Raw genomic sequence first — 24,398 nt, forward strand, 5'->3', positions numbered from 1 at the left:
CGCAGAGCAATTGTTTTTTTGTTGCTGGGGGTCAGTGACCCCCCTCCCATTTGGAAAAAGCTGAAAAAAGAATCAGAAAAGGAAAGCAAATCATTCGAAAACTATAAAAGATAAATAAGGCAAAGTTGCTGGGAATAGCCATTGTTTGTGAGATAGTGATTCTATTCAGCAATGCTTCCGGAGCTCCAATTAATTGCTGTTGCTATGGTTACGTAAATGACGTTGAATTTAGAGAGCCGGAGCAGTAATTCATTGATTTCCTTTGTACTTTGCTATGTGCCAATGTAGTAGACTCTTTATCATAGTTACAGGGCAGTTTATTGCTGCTAAGAGCTCTGGTGTTACAGCAAATGGGGAGCTTGTGAGTGCTGATCTAGGGGCTGGGTCAGAACTGACTGTTGGGTTCTATTCAAAGCTCTTAGCTCTTTCGTCTCTTTCCCCCAAATAATATAGTTTTTCCATTTTTTTTTATAAGCAGGTGGCTCTGAGCCAGGGAGACTGCAGGGTAATTTGTTGTCGGTGCAGATTGACTGATGTGGGTAGAGGTCAAGAGCTGCTCCTATAATTAAGGTCCACAATTAAGTCCTATATAAAGAAGCCACAAATAGCACAGTGTGTGGCCAAACAAGAGGGCAGGTATGAATCACTAGCGCTTGAGTCATTTGCCTTAGAACTAATAATGGAATAAAGAAATCACAAGAAGTATAAAAGTGGTGGTTCACCTTTAAGTTAACTTTTAGTACGTCATAGAATAGCCAATTAAAAGCAACCTTTCAATTGGTCTTCAATATTTATAGTTTTTTGATTATTTGCCTTCTTCTTCTGGCTCTTTCCCATTTTCAAATGGGGGTCACTGACCCCATCTAAAAAACAAATGCTCTGTAAGGCTATAAATGTATTGCTATTGCTGCTTTTTATTACTCATCTTTCTATTCAGGCCTCTCCTATTCATATTTCAGTCTCTTATTCAAATCAATGCATGGTTGCTAGGGTAACATGGACTCTAGCAACCTGATTGCTGAAATTGCAAACTGGAGAGCTGCTGAATAAAGAGCTAAAAACTCAAAAACCCCTAATAAAAAATGAAAACCAATTGGAAATTATCTTAGACTATCACTCTCCCAATCATACATCTTCCATAAAGTTAATTTAAAGGTGTACAACCCCTTCAAGACAAAATATATACAGTATATATTTTTATATACTGTATATATATATACCAATAGTTTCCAAACCAAGACTCCCTTTAGTGAAAAAATAAATTTTTTATTATTACATAGTATCAGCTTTGAAACGTCGGAAGCTGATACTATGTAATAATAAAAATTTGATTTTTTCACTAAAGGGAGTGCTGGCTTGGAAACTATTGGTGTATGCAAAATTACCGTGCACCCCTCTCTTTATTTAAATTGCCTTGGAGTGCGGATACTCATTGAAAAATTATATATATATTATATATATATATATATATATATATATATATATATATATATATATATATATATATATATATATAGAGCAACAAAAACCGCACACAGAGGACTTGTATAAGTGCAAAAAAATAACCAATTTATTGCAACGTTTCGGCTCCTGTACTTGAGCCTTCACCACCTGAAGAAGGCTCAAGTACAGGAGCCGAAACGTTGCAATGAATTGGTTATTTTTTTTGCACTTATACAAGTCCTCTGTGTGCGGTTTTTGTTGCTCTATGAATTTTTCAAGATAACCTGCACCTAGGCAATTACTCAAATGGTTTGAGTGCTCCAGCTACATGCATAACTATATATATATATATATACAGACTGTTTCCCTGTCCAATCAACTCCCATTGTAGCACATCAGAAGGAAAAGGAAGTTCAGCTTTGCTACTTCAAACGTTCCTTACCCTTACATAATGCCCACGATCCCCCAAAACGTTCCCCTATTTACAGTAAGACTCATCACTGCTCCAGCCACGGATGTCTTGCTGGACCGTTGGGAGTACTTGGTGCTAGGCTGAGCCTCAACGTGTGGATAGGACAAAAATTAAGCCTGGATTCTCCTTATTCCTGAGTCAATCCAGAATCATCTTGGGTCTCCTATTGGACCAGTCCAACCCTGTATATAGGGAGGTACAGAAACCATTTGGAACTTGGGCTTCATTAAGTATTAGGGGAAAGGCCCGGCAGAGAAACCTTCACTTGAGCCAAACTCCATTTGTTGGGTCTCCAAACATTGGATCAACATGGATCATCTTTGACCCCCTGCAAATTTTTGAACCATGACACCGAAAAACCCCAGAGTAGGAATACTGGAGGACCACTATATCACAAAAAATTACTATTTTGAAGTCAATAAGCCCCAACATTTGCAACTGCTGCCCCATCATTAGGCTGGCTGTTAAACTCAGCCCGTTTTCTGCCCACTGATACTTCCAATTCTATTCCTTTGGGTTTCGGGGGGAACAATTATTTAGATTGTCCATTTCCCATGCAGTGTGAACAACATACCTGTTTTTTGGTTCTGCAAACGGAGACGACGTGTCCGTATCTGCGTCCAGAACATTATCTATCTCCATCTGAGTCTTCTCGTACATTTTCTTCTTCCTCTCTGTAAGGGACTTGCTGTCCAGAATGGGTGGGAAGTCATAGTAGCCCTTTCGCTTGGCTTTGAGGCGCAGTTTGTTGCGATAGTGCTCTATGTCCGACTTCTGTTTCAGAGCTTTGTTGACCTGGTTGGGGGAAAAAAAAGGACTTGTCAGCAAAGCTTTCTCCGTCATGGACTTTTATTGGCCATCGCTTATTTTCACACCATGCTTTATGGAACGCTTGAGTGATTTTAGCACCTACATGTCCTGATGCAGCTAAAAGGAAAGGATCAGCGGAGCAGAAATACAAGCTGATACAAAGTAAGAACATATTGTCCCATTCACTGGCGTCGATACACTAATCTCACATCTAGATCTACTTCTCTGTAGGGAAGCCAGTCTCCTGAAATGCAGAGCCACTGCATAAAAATGTAAAGCAGAATAATGGAAACGATGGAGTGATATGGCGCCCTGCCGAATATGTTGATGTTTATAAACACTTCATATTTACTAATAATAATAATCAGCTGTCCAATGAATGCATGGCCACCTGAATTTGGCAGAGCTGTACTCATTAAGGCCAGTTAGAGTGGCATGTAGGCATCCTCTAACTCACCCTTAAAGGGGATGTAAAGGCGAAAAAATAAAATCCCATTTTTACTTTCTTTAATGAAAAAGAAATCTATCGCCAATATACTTTAATTAAAAAAGGTCTACTGTTTTTATAAGAAACCTGACTGTATGCAGTGAAATTCCCCCTTCATTTTACTTGCACTGACTTAGGAAACTTCAGACGGTCCCTAACTGCTCTGTAGGGAAACGATCATACTTTCAAACGGCAGCCCCTACCTAAATCAAGCAGCTTTGTTTGTTTCCCTGTAGAGCGGCCGCGACCATGTAATGATTCGTATCTGTAGAGCCAGTACAGTCTGCATATTCTGATTATTAGTCATTCTTGCTGGATCAGTTTCTATCGCAGATATTATCTGAATTGTGCTGTTTTGATAATTTATGACGATCCCTGAGCTTAGCCTTCCAACAGAAGCCCAGACCACACTGAGCATGTGCATGGTCTTGGTCTTGCAAAGATGGTTTAACAGTTACAAGATGGTGACCCCCTGCAGCCAACTTTAATAGCATAAATCATTTTTTTAAGTAGGCTTCTGATGCAGTAAGTTCATGTTTATGTTTAGTATACGAAATACAGCATTTCTAGCATTATTCTATTTTAGTCTTTAGCTCCCCTTTAAGTTGCTTGTCATTCAGACGTACAAGTCAGGGAGCGCCGGTGTTTACAGGATTTAACACCTACAACTGTGCACATTGCACCTGATTCAGCAGAAGTTGCAACTCGCTGGCTGCACTAAAATCCCCTGTTGCAAGTGCTCTGTATCTAAAGGTTGTGCTTTTGCACCCCATAGTGCACTTATATGTTAGGGATGCACTGAATCCCCGATTTAGTTTGGGATTGGACCATGTCCTAACCTAACAATTTTTAGCTGGATTGGGATTTGGCCGAATCCAAGAGCATGGCACTGAATCCAAACCCTATGTAATCGTAAAAATTTGCCTTTGCACGAGCATTAGCTTTCAGCTGTGGCCCAGGTATTTCCGGCACCACCGAGGATTTTGATTCAGTTCTGTATCCTTGTTCCCTAGGATTCAGGAGTTCATCCAAACCCCCAACTACAGGGTTCGGTGCATATCTATTATATGTTGAACTACTAAAACTTTCAGCATTATCCTGGCAACATTCAACTGTCAGAAGGATGCAAAGCAAGGCAGTGCACAAAAACAGTGCCTTGCACTACTCTGAATTGCCACAGAGACCTGCATTTGCATGAATACAGTGCTGCCTGCATTCAGAAGTGATGTATTCACGAAGGATCAGATGGGGAATGCACATACAATAGATGTCCCTCCCACGTGTTGTCTGTTTGTGTGTCATTCAGACATGAAAGTTAGGGGCACTGGTGGGTCTAAGCTGCAACAAAGCCACGACTTACTGTCTGCTCTGTAACTGGAGATAAGGACAGGGCTACTTTGCACCCACTGACACTGCGCTCTGCACCTAGTGCAGCTCAGCCAGACACAAGTGTTTTCTAAATGGAGCACAAAGAGCCATGGTTTTGTTCCCCTAAAGCTAATGCCAGGTGGGAGCTGAAACCCGCAGGCTGAAAATCAGCCCCTATGTAAGAATTAGCCTCCTCTCCTCCCTGCACCTGGAACCTTTGTGTCAGTTTAGGTGCAGGCACATGCAGCTGATTTCAGCGAAGAAACGAGAAAGTTTGCATTTTCACATCTGCACCCAAGTGGATACAACAGTATCAGATGCAAGCAGGAGAAGAGGTCCATGCCCGTGAAGGGGCTGATTTTCGGCATGCATATCTCAGCAGGCAAATTTAAGCTCCCGTCTGGCACTAGCCTTAGGGCTATTACACACGGGTGTTTTTACCTGTGCTCCCCTGCGTTGCGCTATATTCCGTTCAGCCGCAAAGTAGCGCAGGAGGAGACGCAGTCAATTATTTTGAAGGGGCTGTACTCACACAGACACATGTAAGCGGCGAACGCAGGTGAAATGGAACATGCTACATCCCAACCTGCGTTTGGCGTTTACATGCCTCTGTGTGAGTACAGCCCCCTTCAAAATAATTGACTGCGTCTACTCCTGCGCTACTTGTGGCTGAACGGAAGAAAGAGCAACGCAGGGGAGCGCAGGAAAAACGGCCGTGTGTAAGAGCCCTAAGAGGCACATTTATCAAAGGTCGAATTCATGTGAGTTTTTTAAAAATGTATTAAAAATTAGCAGATTTGTTTTGGGCTGTTTTTTCTTATTTTGATTGAGCTTCCACCATTTTTATAGTCTTTCTGTCCTTCGAAATTGCAGGCTCAAGCCATTTACAGGCATTTCTCCCACCCCTTTCAAATAGCAGCCTTGGAAGGAAACATCTGCCGCACAATATTGCTTGGGCTGATTGAAAGAAAATTACACTAATTAGAGACTGAGGCAAAAGAGCTTTCAGCTCCGGGCTGGGAAGGCTGCTCGTTCCTTTTCCAACCATGAACCAGATTTCACCTGCCCGCAGTATCTATTTCAAAGCAGGAAACAATGAGGGTTTTGTGGTCTGTAAGTTTAACCGATTGATTCATTAGTCACACTGGTTAAAATTAGTAACTTGAAAAGATTGGGGATTTATAACCACCCCCCCCAAACCAGATTAAAGGATTTATCATTCTATATCAGCATTTATGAAGATAACTGGATTTTTAAACTTGTCCAATAGATTTTGGATAGATATCTGATAGGTCGTTGGAGATGGGCCCATAAACAAGCAGATTTGGTCTGAAGGGGCATATGGCCATTGTCTCAGGCTGTCTGGCAATATCTGTACCTTCTTTTGCAACTTTACTCTTCTAAAAGCCCCAGGGGACAGTAGACTAAAAGGTAGACCAAAGGGAGTTTACAAAGCCACAACTAGGAAAAGGATTAGGTAGGACCAATGCAGATGCCTGTGTAGCCCCTAGCAGCATGCTCTCCTGATAATAATCTACATACATACGCAGCAGTTTCCCTTTAAATGGCCACTATGTAGATGGTCCCTTACCTCCCCATTGATAGCAGCCATTTCCTGATTCCTCTCCGACACCAGGTGAGAAGGAGGGATTGACACTGGTTTGATTGAAATAAGTTGGACTGAGCCGGACGACGAATCAAACGGATCAACCATCATCTTGGTGTTCTTGTCAAAGTGCATGTTCCCCTCTTCTTCATCACTTACAGGCACTTAAATAAAATGGAAGTGGGATAAAACCATAGAGCTAACCCATAGTAACCAAATGCTTACTTCCAAACAGCTGCCCTGCTGATTAGTTGTTATGGGTTACTAGACCTGAAACAAGCCTTGCACCTAGATGGAGGACTACCATCCCCAATACCATTGGAGGTTAAGTGATTTCGATCTAGAGAGCCTGTAACATATGACTGACAGCTCTGTCCTTCTTTACTTAGGGTTCTCAGATGTTGTTGCAGTACAACTCTGACCATGCTTTCACCCTTATATGTTGAGGCCTACTGGGAGATGTTGCCTAGATAAAATTAGGGGCCCATGGTTAAGATACAAGCATGTGGACCTTGAAAAACCACTTCATCCCCTGGTATTCTTCATATTAAGGTATGATCTGATCAGGTTTGCTGTAAATCCTTTAAAGCACTGAGTCCAGTGGGAGGAGAACAATGTATAAATACCTCCTTTCCCCTACTGCTGCCGTGACTCATTTGAGCAGATGATGCAGGACTCAGGGATTCCAACAGCTCAACACCATTGGAAAGTTCCTGCCAATCAGGCTGTAAACCTTAGACATTAAAACTTGGTCAATATTGGCTGGTGGGTGGATGCAGCTTGCAGCTTGGTCTTTATGGACCCACATTGTCAACACATTGGATAAACCTGCTTTAGGGAAGCTGCCAATATCATATACTCTACATATGAACCATAGCAACCAAAAACCAGAGAAGATCAAGGGAAGTCAAAAACTGTCTACCGGTGATTTAGATGGGAAGTACTGTCAGTAGAAGAGCAGAAGATGTTGGAAAGATCATCTCCATATTCAAATCCTGGGATCTTATACCATATATGGAATCTTATATCATATACTGTACATCTGAACCATAGCAACCAAAAACCAGAGAAGATCAAGGGAAGTCAAAAACTGTCTACCGGTGATTTAGATGGGAAGTACTGTCAGTAGAAGAGCAAAAGATGTTGGAAAGATCATCTCCATATTCAAATCCTGGAATCTTGAGGGGAACTGGTACAATTCTCCCTAATTTTCTACTTTGATTAGACATAAAATTCCGGTTTCAATTAAAATATCTTATTCTCAACACATTTTACAGATATCAGTTAATTAAAGGGCACCTATCACCTAAAAATTGTAGATTGGTCAACGTTGGCCCCAGATCCAACCTCACACGCATCCACATGTTGGGCGAGCTGGAGCATTTTAGCATTTTGTTTTGTTATTATCTCTACTAAATAACCCATTACATCCCTTTTAGGCCCGCAGGTAATTGCCCGTTATGTAACTTTATAAGACGCAACAGCCAAGTACTAACTGTGGGCTTCTGACAGTTTTGACTCTGGAGATGGACTTTGCCTGGTAAGAACATAATACCGTGGATTAGAGAGGCTGAGAGAAGGATTAATGGGTTAGTAAGACTGAGCAGCACATGGAATTCCTTACCAATCTTGCGCTTTTGTTTACTTAAACCTGAATTTTGAGAAGAAACAAAATAAGATGCTAAATCAATATGCTCATGAGCGTAGCAACACGAGCAGTCTAGCATCATATATATATATATATCTACTGTATTTATGATAGGTCAGCATATATCACATTTTATTTAGAAATTTTAGGATATAAAATCCAGTTTAGAATACTTTAAAACAATGGATGTCGAATTGTGGTGCTGCCTCTACTTCACCCCAAGTGGGACCCTAGCAGTGGTCTATCCTGATGACCAACTATTGTGTGAGTTGGGCTTATTAGTTGGCTCCCCTGGAACTATAGCAGGGTGACTGTTACCCCAATGTTTCTATATATCTGTAACCTTGTTATAAGCTAAGGAGGCCCAGTCTGAAGGCCAGTTAGAGGGAGATTTGGGGTGAGGCTTATTTGTGCCCTGGGTACCCCTGGAACTATAGCAGGGTGACACCCCAATGTTTCTATATATCTGTAACCTTATTATGAGCTAAGGGGGCCCAGTCTGAAGGCCAATTAGGGGGAGATTTGGGGTGAGTGCTTATTTGTGTCCTGGGTACCCCTGGAACTATAACAGGGTGACTGTTACCCCAATGTTTCTATATATCTGTAACCTTGTTATGAGCTAAGGGGGCCCAGTCTGAAGGTCAGTTAGGGGGAGATTTGGGGTGAGTGCTTATTTGTGCCCTGGGTACCCCTGGAACTATAGCAGGGTGACACCCCAATGTTTATATACATCTGTAACCTTGTTATAAGCTAAGGTTGCCCAGTCTGAAGGCCAATTAGGGGGAGATTTGGGGTGAGTGCTTATTTGTGCCTTGGGTACCCCTGGAACTATAGCAGGGTGACTGTTACCCCAATGTTTCTATATATCTGTAACCTTGTTATGAGCTAAGGGGCCCAGCCTGAAGGCCAGTTAGGGGGAGATTTGGAGTGAGTGTTTATTTGTACCCTGGGTACCCCTGGAACTATAGCAGGGTGACTGTTACCCCAATATTTCTATATATCTGTATATTGTACCTATAAAGCAAAGATGCTTAGTCCCAACCTACAAATTGGACGTACTATTAAATACATTAGAAATTCCTTGTTGTAGGGTGTATATTGTATGATTCTGGGAACTACAATACATAAACAATGTTTTCCTTTTAGGAAATCCAACATGGAATCCTTCATACCACCCCCAGCTTTCAGTTGTTCTCTCTTATTATGCATAAGATTCAGCCTGGCAGCAACTATGTAAGGGAGTGGACGGAGGGGCAAGATTAATGTGGATGGATTGTGTTATATGCTGGGATCAGGGTCCCTCAGAATGCATTTGGGGAGTCCTCACCGTTCCGCTTGCACGACTCTTCCTTTGTCGCTCGGAGTTGAGGCAGAGATTTCGGTGGGGTGCTCCCGTCTGAGCTGGCCTCTTCTGATTCGTTGCTGATGATCGAGCCGTTCTCACAGGGCGACCGGCTGCAGGTTACCATAGCAACACAGACAAATGTCAAAGCATCCATTTTTTTTAGTGCACACAATAGAAATGTCACAGAGCTCGCTGAATGGGAACTATTGTGTTTATAAGCAGCGTTCGCTCCCATCTACTGAAACATACACCATGTTGAGATTTCACTGTTGTGCCGAGGATATAACGTCATTAAAAGCCACATTAAAGTTCTGGGATATCAGGCCTTGTTTCTTTGCATAGTGAGTGCAAATTCCCTAGTGCTGAGAACCCTCAGCAACCAATCACATACTTAATTACAGTTTTCTCTGTGCACTAGAATGAACAAAGCCGCTGATTGGCTCGGGTGGTTCACCCATAAGTTAACTTTAAGTATGTTAGTTTATGATGCTCTGTGAATTGTTCTTTGTAGTATGTTGCTGAATGGCCAATCATAAGCATATTTTCAATTGGTCTTCATCATTTATTTTTTATCGTTTTTGAATTATTTGCCTTCTTCTATTGTCTTTTCAGCTTTCAAATGGGGGTCACTGACCCCACCAAAAAAACAAATGCTCTGTAAGGCTACAAATGTATTAATATTAATGATGGGCGAATTTGGGGCATTTCGCTTCGCTGAAAAATTCACCAATTTCGCGCAGAATTTGCGAAACAGTAAAAAATTTGCAAAACTGCGCCGGCATCTCGTTTTTGACGCCGGCGTCCGTTTTTGATGCCAGCTTTCGTTTTTTGGATGCCGGCGTCTATTTTTTGGATGCCGGCATCCATTTTTTTTGACACCGGTGCATTTTCACTGCGGTTTTGCAAATTTATTCGCAAGGCGCGAATTCCCGCGATTCGCCGCCGGCGAATAAATCACCCATCACTTATTAATATTTATACTTTTTATTACTCATCTTTCTATTCAGTCCTCTCCTATTCATATTCCACTCTCTTTTTGAAATCAGTGCATGGTTGGTAGGATAATTTGGAAGCTAGAAACTAGAATCCTGAAACTGCAAACTAGAGAGCTGCTGAATAAAAAGCTAAATAACTCAAAAATCACAAATAATAAAAAATGAAAACCTATTGCAAATTGTCACTCTCTTCATCCTACTAAAAGTTTTCTCAATGGTGAACAACCCCTTTTAACGCAGTGAAGCAAATTTGCCCCATGTTAGTGTATGAACACCCATGAAATCCCTCTAATACTCAGTAGAGGGTATATAGGTATGGGAACTGTTATCCAGAATGCTCTGGACCAGAGGCTTTCCAGATAATGGATCATTCCATAATTTGGATCTTCATACCTTAAGTCTACTAGAAAATCATGTAAACATTAAATAAACCCAATACACTGGTTCTGCTTCCAATAAGGATTAATTATATCTTAGTTGGGATCAAGTACAAGCTACTGTTTTACTATTTCAGAGAAAAAGGAAATGATTTTTAAAAAGGGAATTATTTGGGTTTTTTTTTCGAGTTTAATGGGGATGACCTTCCCATTGGAGCTTTCCAAATAACAGGTTTCTGGAAAAGGGATCCCATACCTGTACCTCTGAATAATTTTTTTGGATTGGAGTTTTTGTGCGACTGACTGCAGGGATATAGGTGCGACCCCAACCGCGGCCGCGGATGTAAATGAGCCCTGTAGAGTCCATTATAGAATAAAGCACCCCCGACTATAAAATATAAGGATATTATAAATTACCGGGGAGTTCCATGACCATATTTTTTCCATGTTTTTATACAGGTCATGGAACGCCAAGGTGACTTTTAATATCCTCATATTTTGCAACAGGGGGTTCTTTATTTATTATAACACACAAGTTTCTGTGGGTCATGTGACAGAAATGACATCACTACTCACCGTTTATAACCAATGACATCACTAAGCACCGTTTATAAGGATATAATTTACAGGATATTTATGGCTCTTATGTATTATAAGCAAATAATGTACTTTTTTATGTTTCCTTTTCCTTGTAACAATAAAACAGTTTATTGGTAACTGGGCAAACATTAAGTCATATCGGTGGCAAAACAATCTTTTTTTTTTTAACGTTTCAGCGTTATCTTGCAGAGTTAAACACCCTTTTACCTTGTTATTAAGACACAAGGGCTCATATACGATCATCACAAACAGCAGCACTGGGCACATCTATGGCACAAAATGCTAGTACAGGTATGGGATCTGTTATCTGGAAACCCATTATGCAGAAAGCTCCAAATTACAGAAAGGCTGTCTCCTATAGACTCAATTTTATCCAAATAATCCAGATTTTAAACAATGATTTCCTTAATCTCTGTAATAATAAAATAGTAACTTGTACTTGATCCCAACTAAAATATAATTAATCCTTATTGGAAACAGAACCAGCCTATTGGGTTTATTTCATGTTAATATGACTTTCTAGTAGATTTAAGGTATGAAGATCCAAATCAGGGAAAGATCTATTATCCAGAAAGCCCCAGGTCCCGAACAATCTGGATAACAGGTCCCATACCTGTACTTACACCCACTTATACTCCTCTATACTTGCTCTATGAAGGATGCTTTGCAGAATAGGACTCAAGGCACAATGTAATTGGGAAGGTACTGAAAATAACTGCTGCTTTTCATGTTCCTATGAAGGGTGTGGCCCCTCTGTGCAAACCCCCCGTAAGGAGAGTTATAATAGCAGGCCCTGCCTGGTCTATCTGCATGAGTTTTACCCCTCCTGGCACTGCAAGTGTTAAACTGGCAATATTACATAAAGCAGAAATTAAACAAAAGCCTTATCTGCGTTTATCCCATGCAGATTAGATTCCATAGGAAAGGCAACCTGATCCCATTTCTTATTCCCAGAGAGAAGTGTCTCGGGGGTTAGAGAGGGGCCCGGGGATTATTACAGTGAGTAGATTACAATCTATACATTTACATCTGCTGCTCAGGAAATACTAGGGAATCCTATGTGCCGTATGGAGACTGGGAAATGATTATTCACATTAGCCAAAAAACATTTGTCTCGGAGGTTCTACAGCCCCATTTCACTCCCAGACTTGCAGCCCCTTTGGTACAATTTTACATAATAAATTGTGTTTAACAACTGCACATTTTCTCTTGAGTGGATCATAAAGTCTCTGCAAATGTCTCTTCTACCCATGGACGGGAGCTGCCATAATGCAAAACTGACAACATTTAAAGTAATGTAAAGGGATCCTGTATTGCATGGCATCGCAAGGCTTGTTCTAACAAAAAAAAACAGGCCTACAAGCCATACAAGCTATTTAGTTTTCAGGTATGGGCATTAGAAATCGCGGGCCCCGTACAACAAAATTTTCGGGGCACCCTGGGCCCTGCCCACCCCAGCCCCCAAGCCACACCCCAGATCCCGCACACACCACAGTTAAAAGACCACACCGACTTTAGCGCTAAAAAAAAGTTAAAGGTGGTTAAAAAAAATATACAGTTTTTATTTATTAAACTCCGAATGCAAAAAGCACACAAAAAAAATTTTTATAAAAAAAAATCATGATTTTTTTAGGAATTTATTAAACCACCGTGGATGGAAAATTCTGAATCAGAAAATCCGACATCTCAGACCTGTCGAGGTTGCATATAAGTCAATGGGAGAAGTCCCAATGATTTGTTTTTTGATGTGCGCTGGGTTTCATGCAATACCCCAAAGTTTTCGGGCAAAAATCTGAATTTTCGGGTGAAAAATCCGAAAATTTTTTGAAAATCGGATGAAAAATCTGAAAAAATTTTGAAAATCGTTTTTTTCCCCCGCAAAAATAATTTTCAGGAAAATGTAATAATAAATAAGCACAAAAAACCAGATCGAAATTGATCTGAGTTTGTAGCAGAAAATGTTGAGATAAATTTGGCCTTTGATAAATAACCCCCTTAATGTTGCACTGAGCACATGTAGACGTGTTATAATAGTTACTTGGCCTTTAATATTATGGGTAACTGTTGACTGTACCTTTTCCTGGTCTCGGAAGACTTGAGCATTTTCTCAGTGCTGCCATCCTGAGTGCTGTCTCTTTCCTGAGACAGGTTGAGTGAGGGCACGACAGTCTCCTGGGTAACTGGAAGAGCCTCCTCGTCCCCTCCTTGTTGCCCCAGATGCTGCTTGGCATAGTCAAACCCTTGAACCGGCTGTTGGGATGGTAAAACTTTTTTTAACCGAGGCGCCAGTGCGAGTCGGGATTTTATACGATTTATAAGAGAAACTGTATATTTCAAAGAAATTTTACAGACTAATAAAAAGGTCATCAATGGCTTATTGTGCCTTTAAAGATGTAAAGGTTATCAGGACACAATTGAGCGTTATCGAATCATCTTGCTGGAAAGCCTTATCTAAGAGTCACCTTTCCCGCAGGCAGGTACATCTTTCCTTATAATCTCCCATAGGCCTCCCATTGTGTTACAATTCCCTTACAAGAAGATAAAGGGGTGGTCCATCTTTAAGGGTAAGGCCACACTGGGCGTTTTGGGGAGATTTAGTCACCTGTCGACTAATCGCCTCGTTTTTGCGGCGACCAATCTCCCTAAACGTCTTCCATTACTCTGCAGCCGGCTAAAATGAAAAAAACGCCGGCGCTAATCACTTGCGGCGATTCGTTTTCCGAAGTTTCCTCGTGAGGCAACTTCGGGCGACTTCAGGCAACCCAGCCCAACGTGCGAAAGCTGCACATGTGCAAACGCGAAAAATATGTGCCGGACACTTGTTCAAAAAGGTGAAAGATGCACCGCGCAAGAAAGACAACGATGGGCCAGTTTATTGGGGAGCAGGTCTGGGCCAGCAGGGGCCGATGAGGGCCAGGGCCCACCGGGTTTTTTCCCGTGGTCCCGTCGGCCCAGTCCGACCCTGGTTACACCCCGGTGATGGGTTAATCTGTTCCATTTTGCTTCATGGAAAAATAGGCGAAACTGTGAAAATTTGAAAAAGATGTATTTTCACATATATTCATTTATTTTTTTAGACTTTTCTTTTCACTGCAGATATTGCGCTATTTTTTGGCTACTATTGAAGTGACTCTTGGCTAGTTTTGGGCTGGTTTTGTAGCTGATTTTGGCTGGTTTTGACCTGACAACCCTGCAGGAAACCCTATTGTCCCCTTGAAGAATTGAAAATCTACCTTAGTCCGAGGGGGGATGTTGCTCATGTTGTCTGATTTGAAGTCATTCTTGTTCTTCCGACACAGAACTGCTGTGATGATGATGATGATCACGGTGACGACTGCGATGGGGGCCAACACTGCCGCAATAATCCACAGATTGTTTGGGGGATTCTTTACAACGGCTAGTAGAACACAAGGAGAAAAGATCTTGTTTAGAATGTGACAGTTGGGAATAGAACTTGAGAAACCACCCAATAATAAAGATATCTGATATTTGTACAGGTATGGGATCCGTTATCAGGAAACCCATTATCCGTAAAGCTCCATTTGCAGAAGGGCCTATATATTCCATTTCATCATCCATTCCAAAATCATCGAAATTTTGAAAAATTATTTACCCTGTAATAATAAAACTGTACTTTGTACACAATCCTATCTGATATAATTAATTCTTATTACAGGTATGGGAGATGTTATCCAGAAGGTTTAGGACCTGGGGTTTTCTGGATAACAGATCTTTCTGTAATTTGGATCTTCATACCTTAAGTCTACTAGAAAATCATGTAAACATGAAATAAACCCAATAGGCTGGTTTTGCTTCCAATAAGGATTCATTATATCTTAGTTGGGATCAAGTACAAGCTACTGTTTTATTATTACACAGAAAAAGGAAATCATTTTTAAAAATTTGGATTTGATCATAATGGAGTCTATGGGAGACGGCCTTTCCGTCATTTGGAGCATTCTGGTTAACGGGTTTCTGGATAATGAATCCCATGACTGTGTCTATATATAAGATAAACATTTTTATTAAAATTAATTTTTTTTCTGGTTGGGCTTTTTGGGGCAAAACATGAATTTTTTGAGGAAAAAAATCGAAATTTTCAAAAAAATTTAAACCATGCTGCAAAAAGCCAGAATTCAAAATTCTGTTGAGGTCTTGTATAAGTTAAATCTGACTGTTTTTGGGTTTTCTGGAGCTTTTTGGTCTTGGTTGTGGTCTTCAGTGGCTTTAGCCCAAAAATCCGACTGTTTTGGGGTTCTCTGGAGCTTTTTTGTCTTGGTTGTGGTCTTCGGTGGGTTTAGCCCGAAAATCCAACTGTTTTGGGGTTCTCTGGGGCTTTTTGGTCTTGGCTGTGGTCTTGGTTGGGTTTAGCCCAGGTACCCAGTATCTCCCAATACCACTGCAGATTGGCTCAGGTTTGTCCCGTGTCATCAGGTAAGCGCCACACGTGGAGTGTAACACCGACAAAGGGGTGTCGAAAGGGTTACAGGAGTTTGGTCAAGCTTTTTTTCATTGGGACAGAGAGATAAATTTTAGCAAATAACCCCCTTAAAGGGGAAGAAAACCTAGTCGGCGCAAACCCCCCACCCCCCCTCCCATTTGTTGCCCACCCTCCCTCCTCCCCCCTGGCCTACCCGTCCCGCTGGGCAAATGCCCCTAACTTGTTACTTACCCTTCTGCGCAGGTCCAGTCCAGGGAGTTCACTGACGCCATCTTCTTCCACGCGATCTTCTTCCTGCATTGAACGGCGCATGCGCAGTAGGAGCATTTCGCCGGTACGATCTACTGCGCATGCTCGTGACTTTTGGCGCATGCGCAGTCGATCCGTACCGGCGAAATGATCTTACTAAAACACCGTTCACAGCAGGAAGAAGATCGCGTGGAAGAAGATGTCGTCGGTGAACTCCCTGGACTGGACCTGCGCAGAAGGGTAAGTAACAAGTTAGGGAAATTTGCCCAGCGGGACGGGTAGGCCAGGGGGGAGGAGGGAGGGTGGGCAACAAACGGGAGGGGGGGTGGGGGGTTTGCGCCGACTAGGTTTCCTTCCCCTTAAAGGTATGGAGATACAAACTACAGAAACATCCGTTATCCGGAAAACCCCAGGTCCCGAGCATTCTGTATAAACTGTAGTTAAATGGGCCCAGCAATCAGGTGGCTCAGGAAGTAAAAAGCAACTTTATCTTTGACATGGGGTTTTGAACACAAAAGGTCACAGAAAGACCCCCATGAACACTTTTCATGCCCTATAATTGCCCACTTTACACTCCAATGCCAAACCACACCCCAGATCATAAACAAAGGGTACCCCAAGACATAATAACAAATAACGTACGGTCTGCTTGCACTCGTACAATGTAACCCAGGGTCAGGGCCATGGTCTGCGGATCAATAGTGCTGAGCTGCTTGGCTGCCACAGTCCCCAATATGGGAATTTTATTGTACTCAGCGTAGTAGGTCAGTTCCGCTGGGTTGTTAGAGCCGTCCACTCGCTGCATTTTCACCATCTGAAACATAAAGGTTAAGTCATGTCAGAAGAAGATCCGGCTATTGACTGATGACTGGAGAGAACTCGGGAAAATGCTTCCAAAAGGCACTTTTTTCCCATTTTATCTCTATCTTATATGCAATGCACTTTGCACATATAATCAATCCTGATAAAGTCATTGTTTGCCTGCGGGTGAATAGTCCGTATTCGTTCGAATTTGGATCGTACAAATTGAAGTAATAGCGCATTCGAAACGTATGAATCAAAGTTTTTCGAAAAAAGTCCACCAATTGACTCCAAACAGTACATGATAAATTTCAATATTCAATTTTCGTTTTTTTTTTACATTCGAATCGAATTTGTACTATTCCCTAGTCAAAGTAAACAAAGATTAGCTCGAAATTCTAATTTTTTTAATTCGAATTTTCACTTCAACCTTTGATAAATCTGCCCCAATGTATGGTTTAGAGAGTGATATTCTGAGACAATCTGCCATTGGTTTTTTAATCATTTGGGATTTTTGAGTTATTGGGCGTTTTTAATTAGCCACTCGCCAGTTTGCAGTTTCAGCAATCAGGTTACTAGGGTACCTAGCAACCATGCATTGATTTGAATACAGAGCATTTGTTTTTTAGATGGGGGTCAGTGACCCCCTATTTGAATGCTGAAAAAAGTCAGAAGAAGGCCAATAATTTAAAAAAAAAAAACTATAAAAAAAGAAAGTTAATTGAAAAAATGCTTAGGGGCAGATTTATCAAGGGTCGAATTTTGAAGTAATGGGACTTTTTTTGGACTCCCATAACTTTGAAATCCGAATAAAAAAAGACCAATTGAAAAAGTCTTTAACTTTGGATGAATAGGCTGTATTCGAATCACTCGAAATGAAGTTTTGATCGAATTTTAATAGAAGTATTTGCTTTGATTTTATAAAGTCCACCAAATGTCTCCCCCAGGTCCCCCATAGGCTAAAACAGCAATTCGGCAGGTTTTAGATGGCGAATGGTCGAGGTTGAAGTTTTAAAGAGACAGTACTTGATCAATTTCAATATTCGAATAATTGAATTTTTTTTAAAAAAAAAAAAAAACTAAAATTCGAACCGAATTTTAGCCTATACGATAGTCGAAGTACACAAAAATAGCTCGAAATTCAAATTTTTTTACTTCGAATTTTTACTTTAACCCTTGATGAATTTGCCCCCTAGAATTAGCCATTATATTATACTAAAATAGTGTAGGGGGGTGGTTAATGTTCCTTTTTATCATTTTTATAGTGTATGCCCCTATCATACTGGGGGGCCCAAAACCAATGCCTTTGTAACCTACCCAAAAAAAACATGCACATTTTAGAACTATAATTCTCAATGGCTCACCTAGGGAACTGTAAATAATAGCTAATATTTCAAATCATCTGTATTCATAGAAGAAAACATATTGATCACAATAGACGGTGACATTATTATAAAAATATAAAGGGGTCCCAAGGTTTCCAGTTATGTTGTTCCTTTTTTATGAAGAGCCAGGGTATCAATGCCTCTGCAATTAAGTCAGTGTTCCAGAATGTGTTTTTAATTAAGAGCGACTTAACGTTAATGAAATGCAGCGTTGGTTCATGATAACATCGGCTGCTGTTGCGTCAAGAGAAATCCTGAGAATCGCAGAAACAGACGCTCTCCTATAGTTGCCGCCATGTGAAAATGAAGGTAAAGGGGCATTTTTTTATACACACAACAATTGCCTATTACACATGATCATTAGTTATTGTTATTACAGATCCATATCCTAGACAGACACTACCTCTTTTGTATCTTTCTGTGTTCTGTTTAGAGCTGCTTTTAATTGTTTGCATATTTTCAGTCCAAACCATAACTTGTACATGTGAATATTTATGACAAGGGTCAGCCACTAGAGGGCGCATGCAGTAATAACTAACACAGAGAGAGGTATCTGCTTAAAGGGATACTGTCATGGGAAAACATGTTTTTTTCAAAACACATCAGTTAATAGTGTTACTCCAGCAGAATTCTGCACTGACATCCAATTCTCAAAAGAGCAAACAGATTTTTTTTATATTCAATTTTGAAATCTGACATGGGGCTAGACATATTGGCAGTTTCCCAGCTGCCCCAAGTCATGCGACTTGTGCCTGCACTTTAGGATGGAACTACTTTCTGGCAGGCTGTTATTTCTCCTACTTAATGTAACTCAGTGGGACCTGGCTTTTACTATTGAGTGCTGTTCTTAGATCTTTCAGGGAGCTGTTATCTTGTGTTAGGGAGCTGCAATCTGGTTAGCTTCCCATTGTTAGGCTGCTGGGGGGAAAGGGAGGGGGGTGATATCACTTCAACTTTCAGTACAGCAGTAAAGAGTGATTGAAGTTTATCAGAGCACAAGTCACATGACTGGTGGCAACTGGGAAACTGACAATATGTCTAGCCCCATGTCAGATTTCAAAATTGAATATTAACAAATCTGTTTGCTCTTTTTAAAAACGGATTTCAGTGCAGAATTCTGCTGGAGCAGCACTATTAACTGATGCGTTTGTAAAAAAAAATGTTTTCCCACGACAGTATCCCTTTAAATCCTTGCAAAATGGCATTGCTGCAAAGGCTCCAGAAATCATGCTAAACTATACAGGTAAACCCTAGGTGATCCATAAATGATGAGACCTATACCCTATAATTGGACAAAGGAAATATGTAATAAGCTGTTAATAAGTGATGGCAGCCAAATTCTGCTGCAAATTAGCGCAGGTCAACAAAAATAGGACCATACCCACCTGGCAGGCTGGCAGTTTTGACCCAGACAGCCCTTCGGAAACCAGAGCCTGTCTGGGTCAAAACCAGAAAGGTGGCAACTAGTGAAGAGCGAAATTTTTCGCCAAGTTTTGCTGCAAAAATGATGGAGATAGACTCCAATTGGTAAGAAAAATTGTCACAAGTCAAAAATATGTTGTCGCCCATAGACTTGTACGGACAATGCCTAGACAATGCATTTCAACGGATTTCCGCCCATCACTAGTGGCAACCCTAAAATGTATCCTGCCTATTCTTTTAATTTATAAAATCCATTTTTTTCCCATTATTAAGCACTAATGGAAAACTTTTTTTTACTTCATTAGTCACTCCTCCTTCCCCCTATAAACAGGATTATTTGCTCAATAGATGATAAGGAGCTCCAAATAAACAAACCCCCTCCCTGAACTGCTGTCTTTAAAATAAGGGGCAGTTCATTATATAGACGGCTTATCTGTGGACTGATCATTTGTTTGATCAGCTTCTCCTCTGCTCAGCAGAATTAGAAAAAAGGTTTATTTACAACAATCTAGAAAGTGAAACTGATCTATTCATCTGCTGCTATTCATCAAGATCATGCTGAACAAGGGTGTACACTACTCCTTTAAAATCAGTGGCGTCAAACTTTGTCCATGCAATGCATTATTGGTTTTTATTTTTTTTAATTATTTGTGGTTTTTGAGTTATTGGTTTTTTTCAGCAGCTCTCCAGTCATTTCAGAAATCTGATTGCTAGGGTCCAAATTCCCATAGCAACCATGCACTGATTTGAATAAATATGAATAGGAGAGGGTCTGAATAGAAAGAAATATCAAAAACAATTCTTTATAAGCCTTACAGAGTTTTTGTTTGGTTTTTTTTTAGATGGGGTCAGTGAACCCCATATAAAAGCTGGAAAGAAGAAGAAAAATAATTCAAAAACTATAAAAAAGATGGAAACCAATGGAAAAGTTGCTTAGAAGCCATTTTATTACATACTAAAAGTTAACTTAAAGGTCACCCACCCCTTTTCTTCTCGTTGCCTTTAAATGCTCACCTGAACAGTGTAGCTCCCAACAGTGGTCGCTCTCCTAAATCTTCTTCTTTGTTGCCCAGAAGTCTGAAAGAGTTGGGCCAATCGTCCCTCCATCATCCTGGCAAAACTCTGGTTGTTTATTCCCAAGAAATCACTGGCCACTCCGACTATCACTGCCGGGCAAGTAAACAGAGTAACATCAGACTACATCGCATTTCATGAATACTGTAATTACAACGAAGAACAGGGAAAGGAGTAACAAAGACAAAAGGGCTCATTTATTGATGGCTGCCACTTTAAGGGCAGAGACACACGTGGAGATTCGGGGAGATTAGTCGCCCGGCTCCCCGAACTGCCTTTCCGGCTAGAATCGAAATCGCTGGCGGGATGGCACTTGGAGCACTTTGTTTTCCAAAGTCGTCCAAAGTTTCCTTGTGAGGCGACTTCGGAAAACTGAGCGCTCCAAGTGCCATCCCGCCGGCGATTTAGATTCTAGCCGGCGGAAAGGCAGTTCGGGAGATTAGTCGCCCGAAGAAGAGGCGATTTGTCAACGGGCAACTAAATCTCCCGAATCTCCACGTGTGTCTCTGCCCTAAACCCTGCCCCAATGCCCCAACATCAGCCCTTTTGGGCGAAGGTCCTTGTTCTCCCAAAATAAGATTTTTGTTGATTGAACAAATGAAAACTATTTAGGGTAAGGGCACACTGGGCGATTCGGGGAGATTTAGTCGCCTGGCGACTAATCGCCTCGACTTTGCGGCGACGAATCTCCCCGAACGCCTTCCCTCACTCTGCGCTGGCTAAAATGAAAAATCTCTGGCGCTAACATTAGTTTTCCGAAGTCGCCCAGAGTTTCCTCATGAGGCTATAGTTTTCCTTTAATAACATTGGCATCAAGCATCATTTTTACCGCCCAGGCCGGTAAAATAAAGGCCAGGTGGCAACCCTACCCATGAGCCACATTCAAATGTGAAAAGAGTCAGGGAGCAACACAAACATGAAAAAAAATCCTGGGGGGGTACTACATAAGAGCTGTGATTGGCTATTTTGTAGCCCCTATAGGAGACTCTGTTTGGCAATACACCTGGTTTTTATGGAACCAAAATTGCCTCCAAGCCTGGAATTTAAAAATAAGCACCTGCTTTGAGTCCACTGGGAGCAACATCCAAGGGGTTGGTGAACATGTTGCTCATGAGTCACTGGTTATAGATCACGGATCTAGGGTGTGGGTAGACATAGCCATAATGGGCTCAGATTGCGGCCTAAAATGGCCCATTTTTTCAGAGGGGAACCATACACCAGGAAGAGACCTTTCCACTCCCATTGTCAATATGGTGTGAAAATGTTCTTTGCATAGAGATCAACGCCGGACTCTTAGGGGGTTATTTATTCAACTACGAATGCCAAAAACCCGATTAAATCCAACACGAATTTTCAAGGGTTTTATTATATCGCAAGGATGGAAAAAGTCTGAATTCGAAAATCCAGAATCTCAGACCTGCCGGGGTTGCAAGTCAGTGGGAGAAGTAATAGGACATAACATATAGGGGCAGATTGATCAAAGCTTAAGGTGGATTTTCGAATGAAAACAATTAGAATTTCAAGCTATTTTTTGTGTACTTTGACTAGGGAATAGTCCAAATTCGATTCGAAATTGAAAAAAATTAAAAAATCGAATTTTATGATGTACTTTCTGTTTAAAAATTCCACTTCGACCATTCACCATCTAAAACCTGCTGAATTGCTGTTTTAGCCTATGGGGGACCTCCTAAAACCTATTTGGAGTCAATTGGTGTTTTTTTTGGGAAAATCTTCTAATTGAATTAGATCGAATGTGCTGTTCCTTCGATTTGGCCGAATAGGAACCTATTAGATCGAAAACGGACCTATTCGATGAAAAAAACCTTCGACTTAATTTCGGTTGGTCTTTTTGAATTCGAAGTTTTTCCAATTTGAAATTCGACCCTTGAAAAATATGCCTATAATGATCTGCATTGGGTTTCACGCAATAATTTCTTCTGCGTTTTTCCCACAAAGAATTTTCGGGAAAGTGTATTGATAAATAAGGAGAAAAAACCCGTGTGGATTTGGTATGAGTCGCTTTCAGAAAATATTGAAATAAATTCGGACTTTGATAAATGGGCCTCCCCGTTGCTACAGAAGCCAAACATCAGGGTTGACATGACAGGTTACTGAACACTCATTCATGAACGTGTTTGCTTTCTCCATAAACCACATACCAGAAACAGTTTATTAACAGCAAAGGCAGTCAGATAATAACTAAAGAATGCGAGGAGGGTCCCGCAGTTTTGAAGTAGAGAAACAATATTTTTTATTGACTCAAACACTGGGGCTTTGTTTAATGAGGTTTCCTTGAGATAACAAATATCTATATCAGTCGTTACAGCTTGTTGAGTAACACAGGATTCCAGGGCTCCATTTACTAAGCAAATAACCAACAAGCCGTGGTATAAAAACTTATATCACTGGGCTGATTTGTTCAGCTTTGGTTGGTGCCAGACTGGGATACAGAGGAACACTGGGAAATGTGGTTTTGGGGCCAAATTGGCAAAGTATTCTCCCTTTCTCCTCTATTCTCAGTTTATAGACTTTTATATCCCATCCAGTCTGCTCTTCTCTGCTGCTTTCTGCTCATATTCTTTATCTGCTCCTCCTTGTGTCTTCTTTTCTGTTTTACTCATTTTATCTTTTCTTCCCCTCTTCTTTCTCTCCTGTCTGGTTTATCTCTTTTTTTCTACCTCTTCTTCCTTGCCTCTCCCTAGTTCTCCTTTATCACCTTGTCTTATCTTTCTCATCTCCCCATTCTTTATTGTCTTCCCCATTCTCTCTCTACTACACTCTCTTTTTCTGTCTTTTCCCTACACTCTCTTCTTCCCTTCGCTTGTCTCATTCCTCTTCATATTTCTCTTAAATCCTACAACGAGGTTGGCTTGACTTCCTATCAGCTGTTGCACATAACATTAAAAAGCAACAGAAAAAATGTTCTATTATTCCATTATATTTTAGAAGGGAAGATGGTGAGAAAGGTGGAAGAAACAAAATGAATAATGGGAGTGGGAGGATAATAATAATAAGAAAAGGGAAGAAGCAGGAAGAGAGGTTAAAGGGGGTGGCTCACCTTTAAGTTAACTTTTAGTATGTCATAGAATGACTAAGCAACTTTTCAATTGGTCTTCATTTTTTCTTTTTTATAGTTTTTGAATTATTTGCCATCTTCTTCTGACTCTTTCTGGCTTTCAATTGGGGACGAGGGGTCACTGACCCCTTATAAAAATGAATGTTCTGTAAGACTACACATCAAGGGGGTTAGTTATTAAAGACTGAATGCAAAAAGCTAAAAAAAAAAAATTTTATACTATAAAATATGAATTTTTAATGAAAAAAACTTTTTGAGATGTTTTATATTCAGAGGATGGAAAAGTCTGAATCTAAAAATCCTCCATCTCAGACTTGCCGAGGTTGTATGTGAGTCAATGGGAGGGGTTCCTATCCTATTTGGAAGTTTCTGTGGTCTGTGCTGGAATTAGCCGAAAAATCCGACTATTTCGGGCTTTTCAGACTAAAATCAGAAAAATCTAGATTCAGGAAGAAGCCTGAAAAAATTGAGTGATTCGGGAAAAAGATCCAAAAAAATCGTACGATTCCGATTTTATCGAGTTTGTCCTCGATCCGTTTTTTTAATAATAAATAAGGTCCCATCATGAATTCTAGTTTGGTCTGACTTTTTTAATTCAAATTCGGACAAATAAGGCGTTTTTTGTTATTGCTACCTTTTATTGCTCATTTTCCATTCAGACCTCTCCTATTCATATTTCAGTCTCTCATTCAAATCCATGTATTAATAGTGTAAATTGGTCCCTAGCAACCAGACTGCTAAAATTGCAACCTGGAGATCTGCTGAATAAAAGACTAAATAACTCACAAATAATAAAAAA

The 24,398-nt window shown here is 40.7% G+C and overlaps 1 protein-coding gene across 1 annotated transcript in view; it reads right to left on the reverse strand.

Moving 5' to 3' along the window:
- The window catches only part of kiaa1549l.L (KIAA1549-like L homeolog), a 94,406-nt gene that overhangs the window by 22,607 nt on the left and 47,401 nt on the right, over positions 1-24,398 (reverse strand). Inside the window, exons 9-16 of the mRNA XM_041589910.1 lie at positions 20,464-20,615; positions 16,484-16,655; positions 14,385-14,548; positions 13,226-13,401; positions 9,162-9,289; positions 7,811-7,837; positions 6,172-6,350; positions 2,490-2,710 (exon numbers count right to left, since the gene is read on the reverse strand). Coding sequence (XP_041445844.1) covers positions 2,490-2,710; positions 6,172-6,350; positions 7,811-7,837; positions 9,162-9,289; positions 13,226-13,401; positions 14,385-14,548; positions 16,484-16,655; positions 20,464-20,615 — 1,219 coding nt within the window. The remainder of the gene's footprint in view (positions 1-2,489; positions 2,711-6,171; positions 6,351-7,810; positions 7,838-9,161; positions 9,290-13,225; positions 13,402-14,384; positions 14,549-16,483; positions 16,656-20,463; positions 20,616-24,398) is intronic.

This window comes from Xenopus laevis, chromosome 4L (assembly GCF_017654675.1).
Source record: "Xenopus laevis strain J_2021 chromosome 4L, Xenopus_laevis_v10.1, whole genome shotgun sequence".
In the NCBI taxonomy this organism is placed as follows: domain Eukaryota; kingdom Metazoa; phylum Chordata; class Amphibia; order Anura; family Pipidae; genus Xenopus; species Xenopus laevis.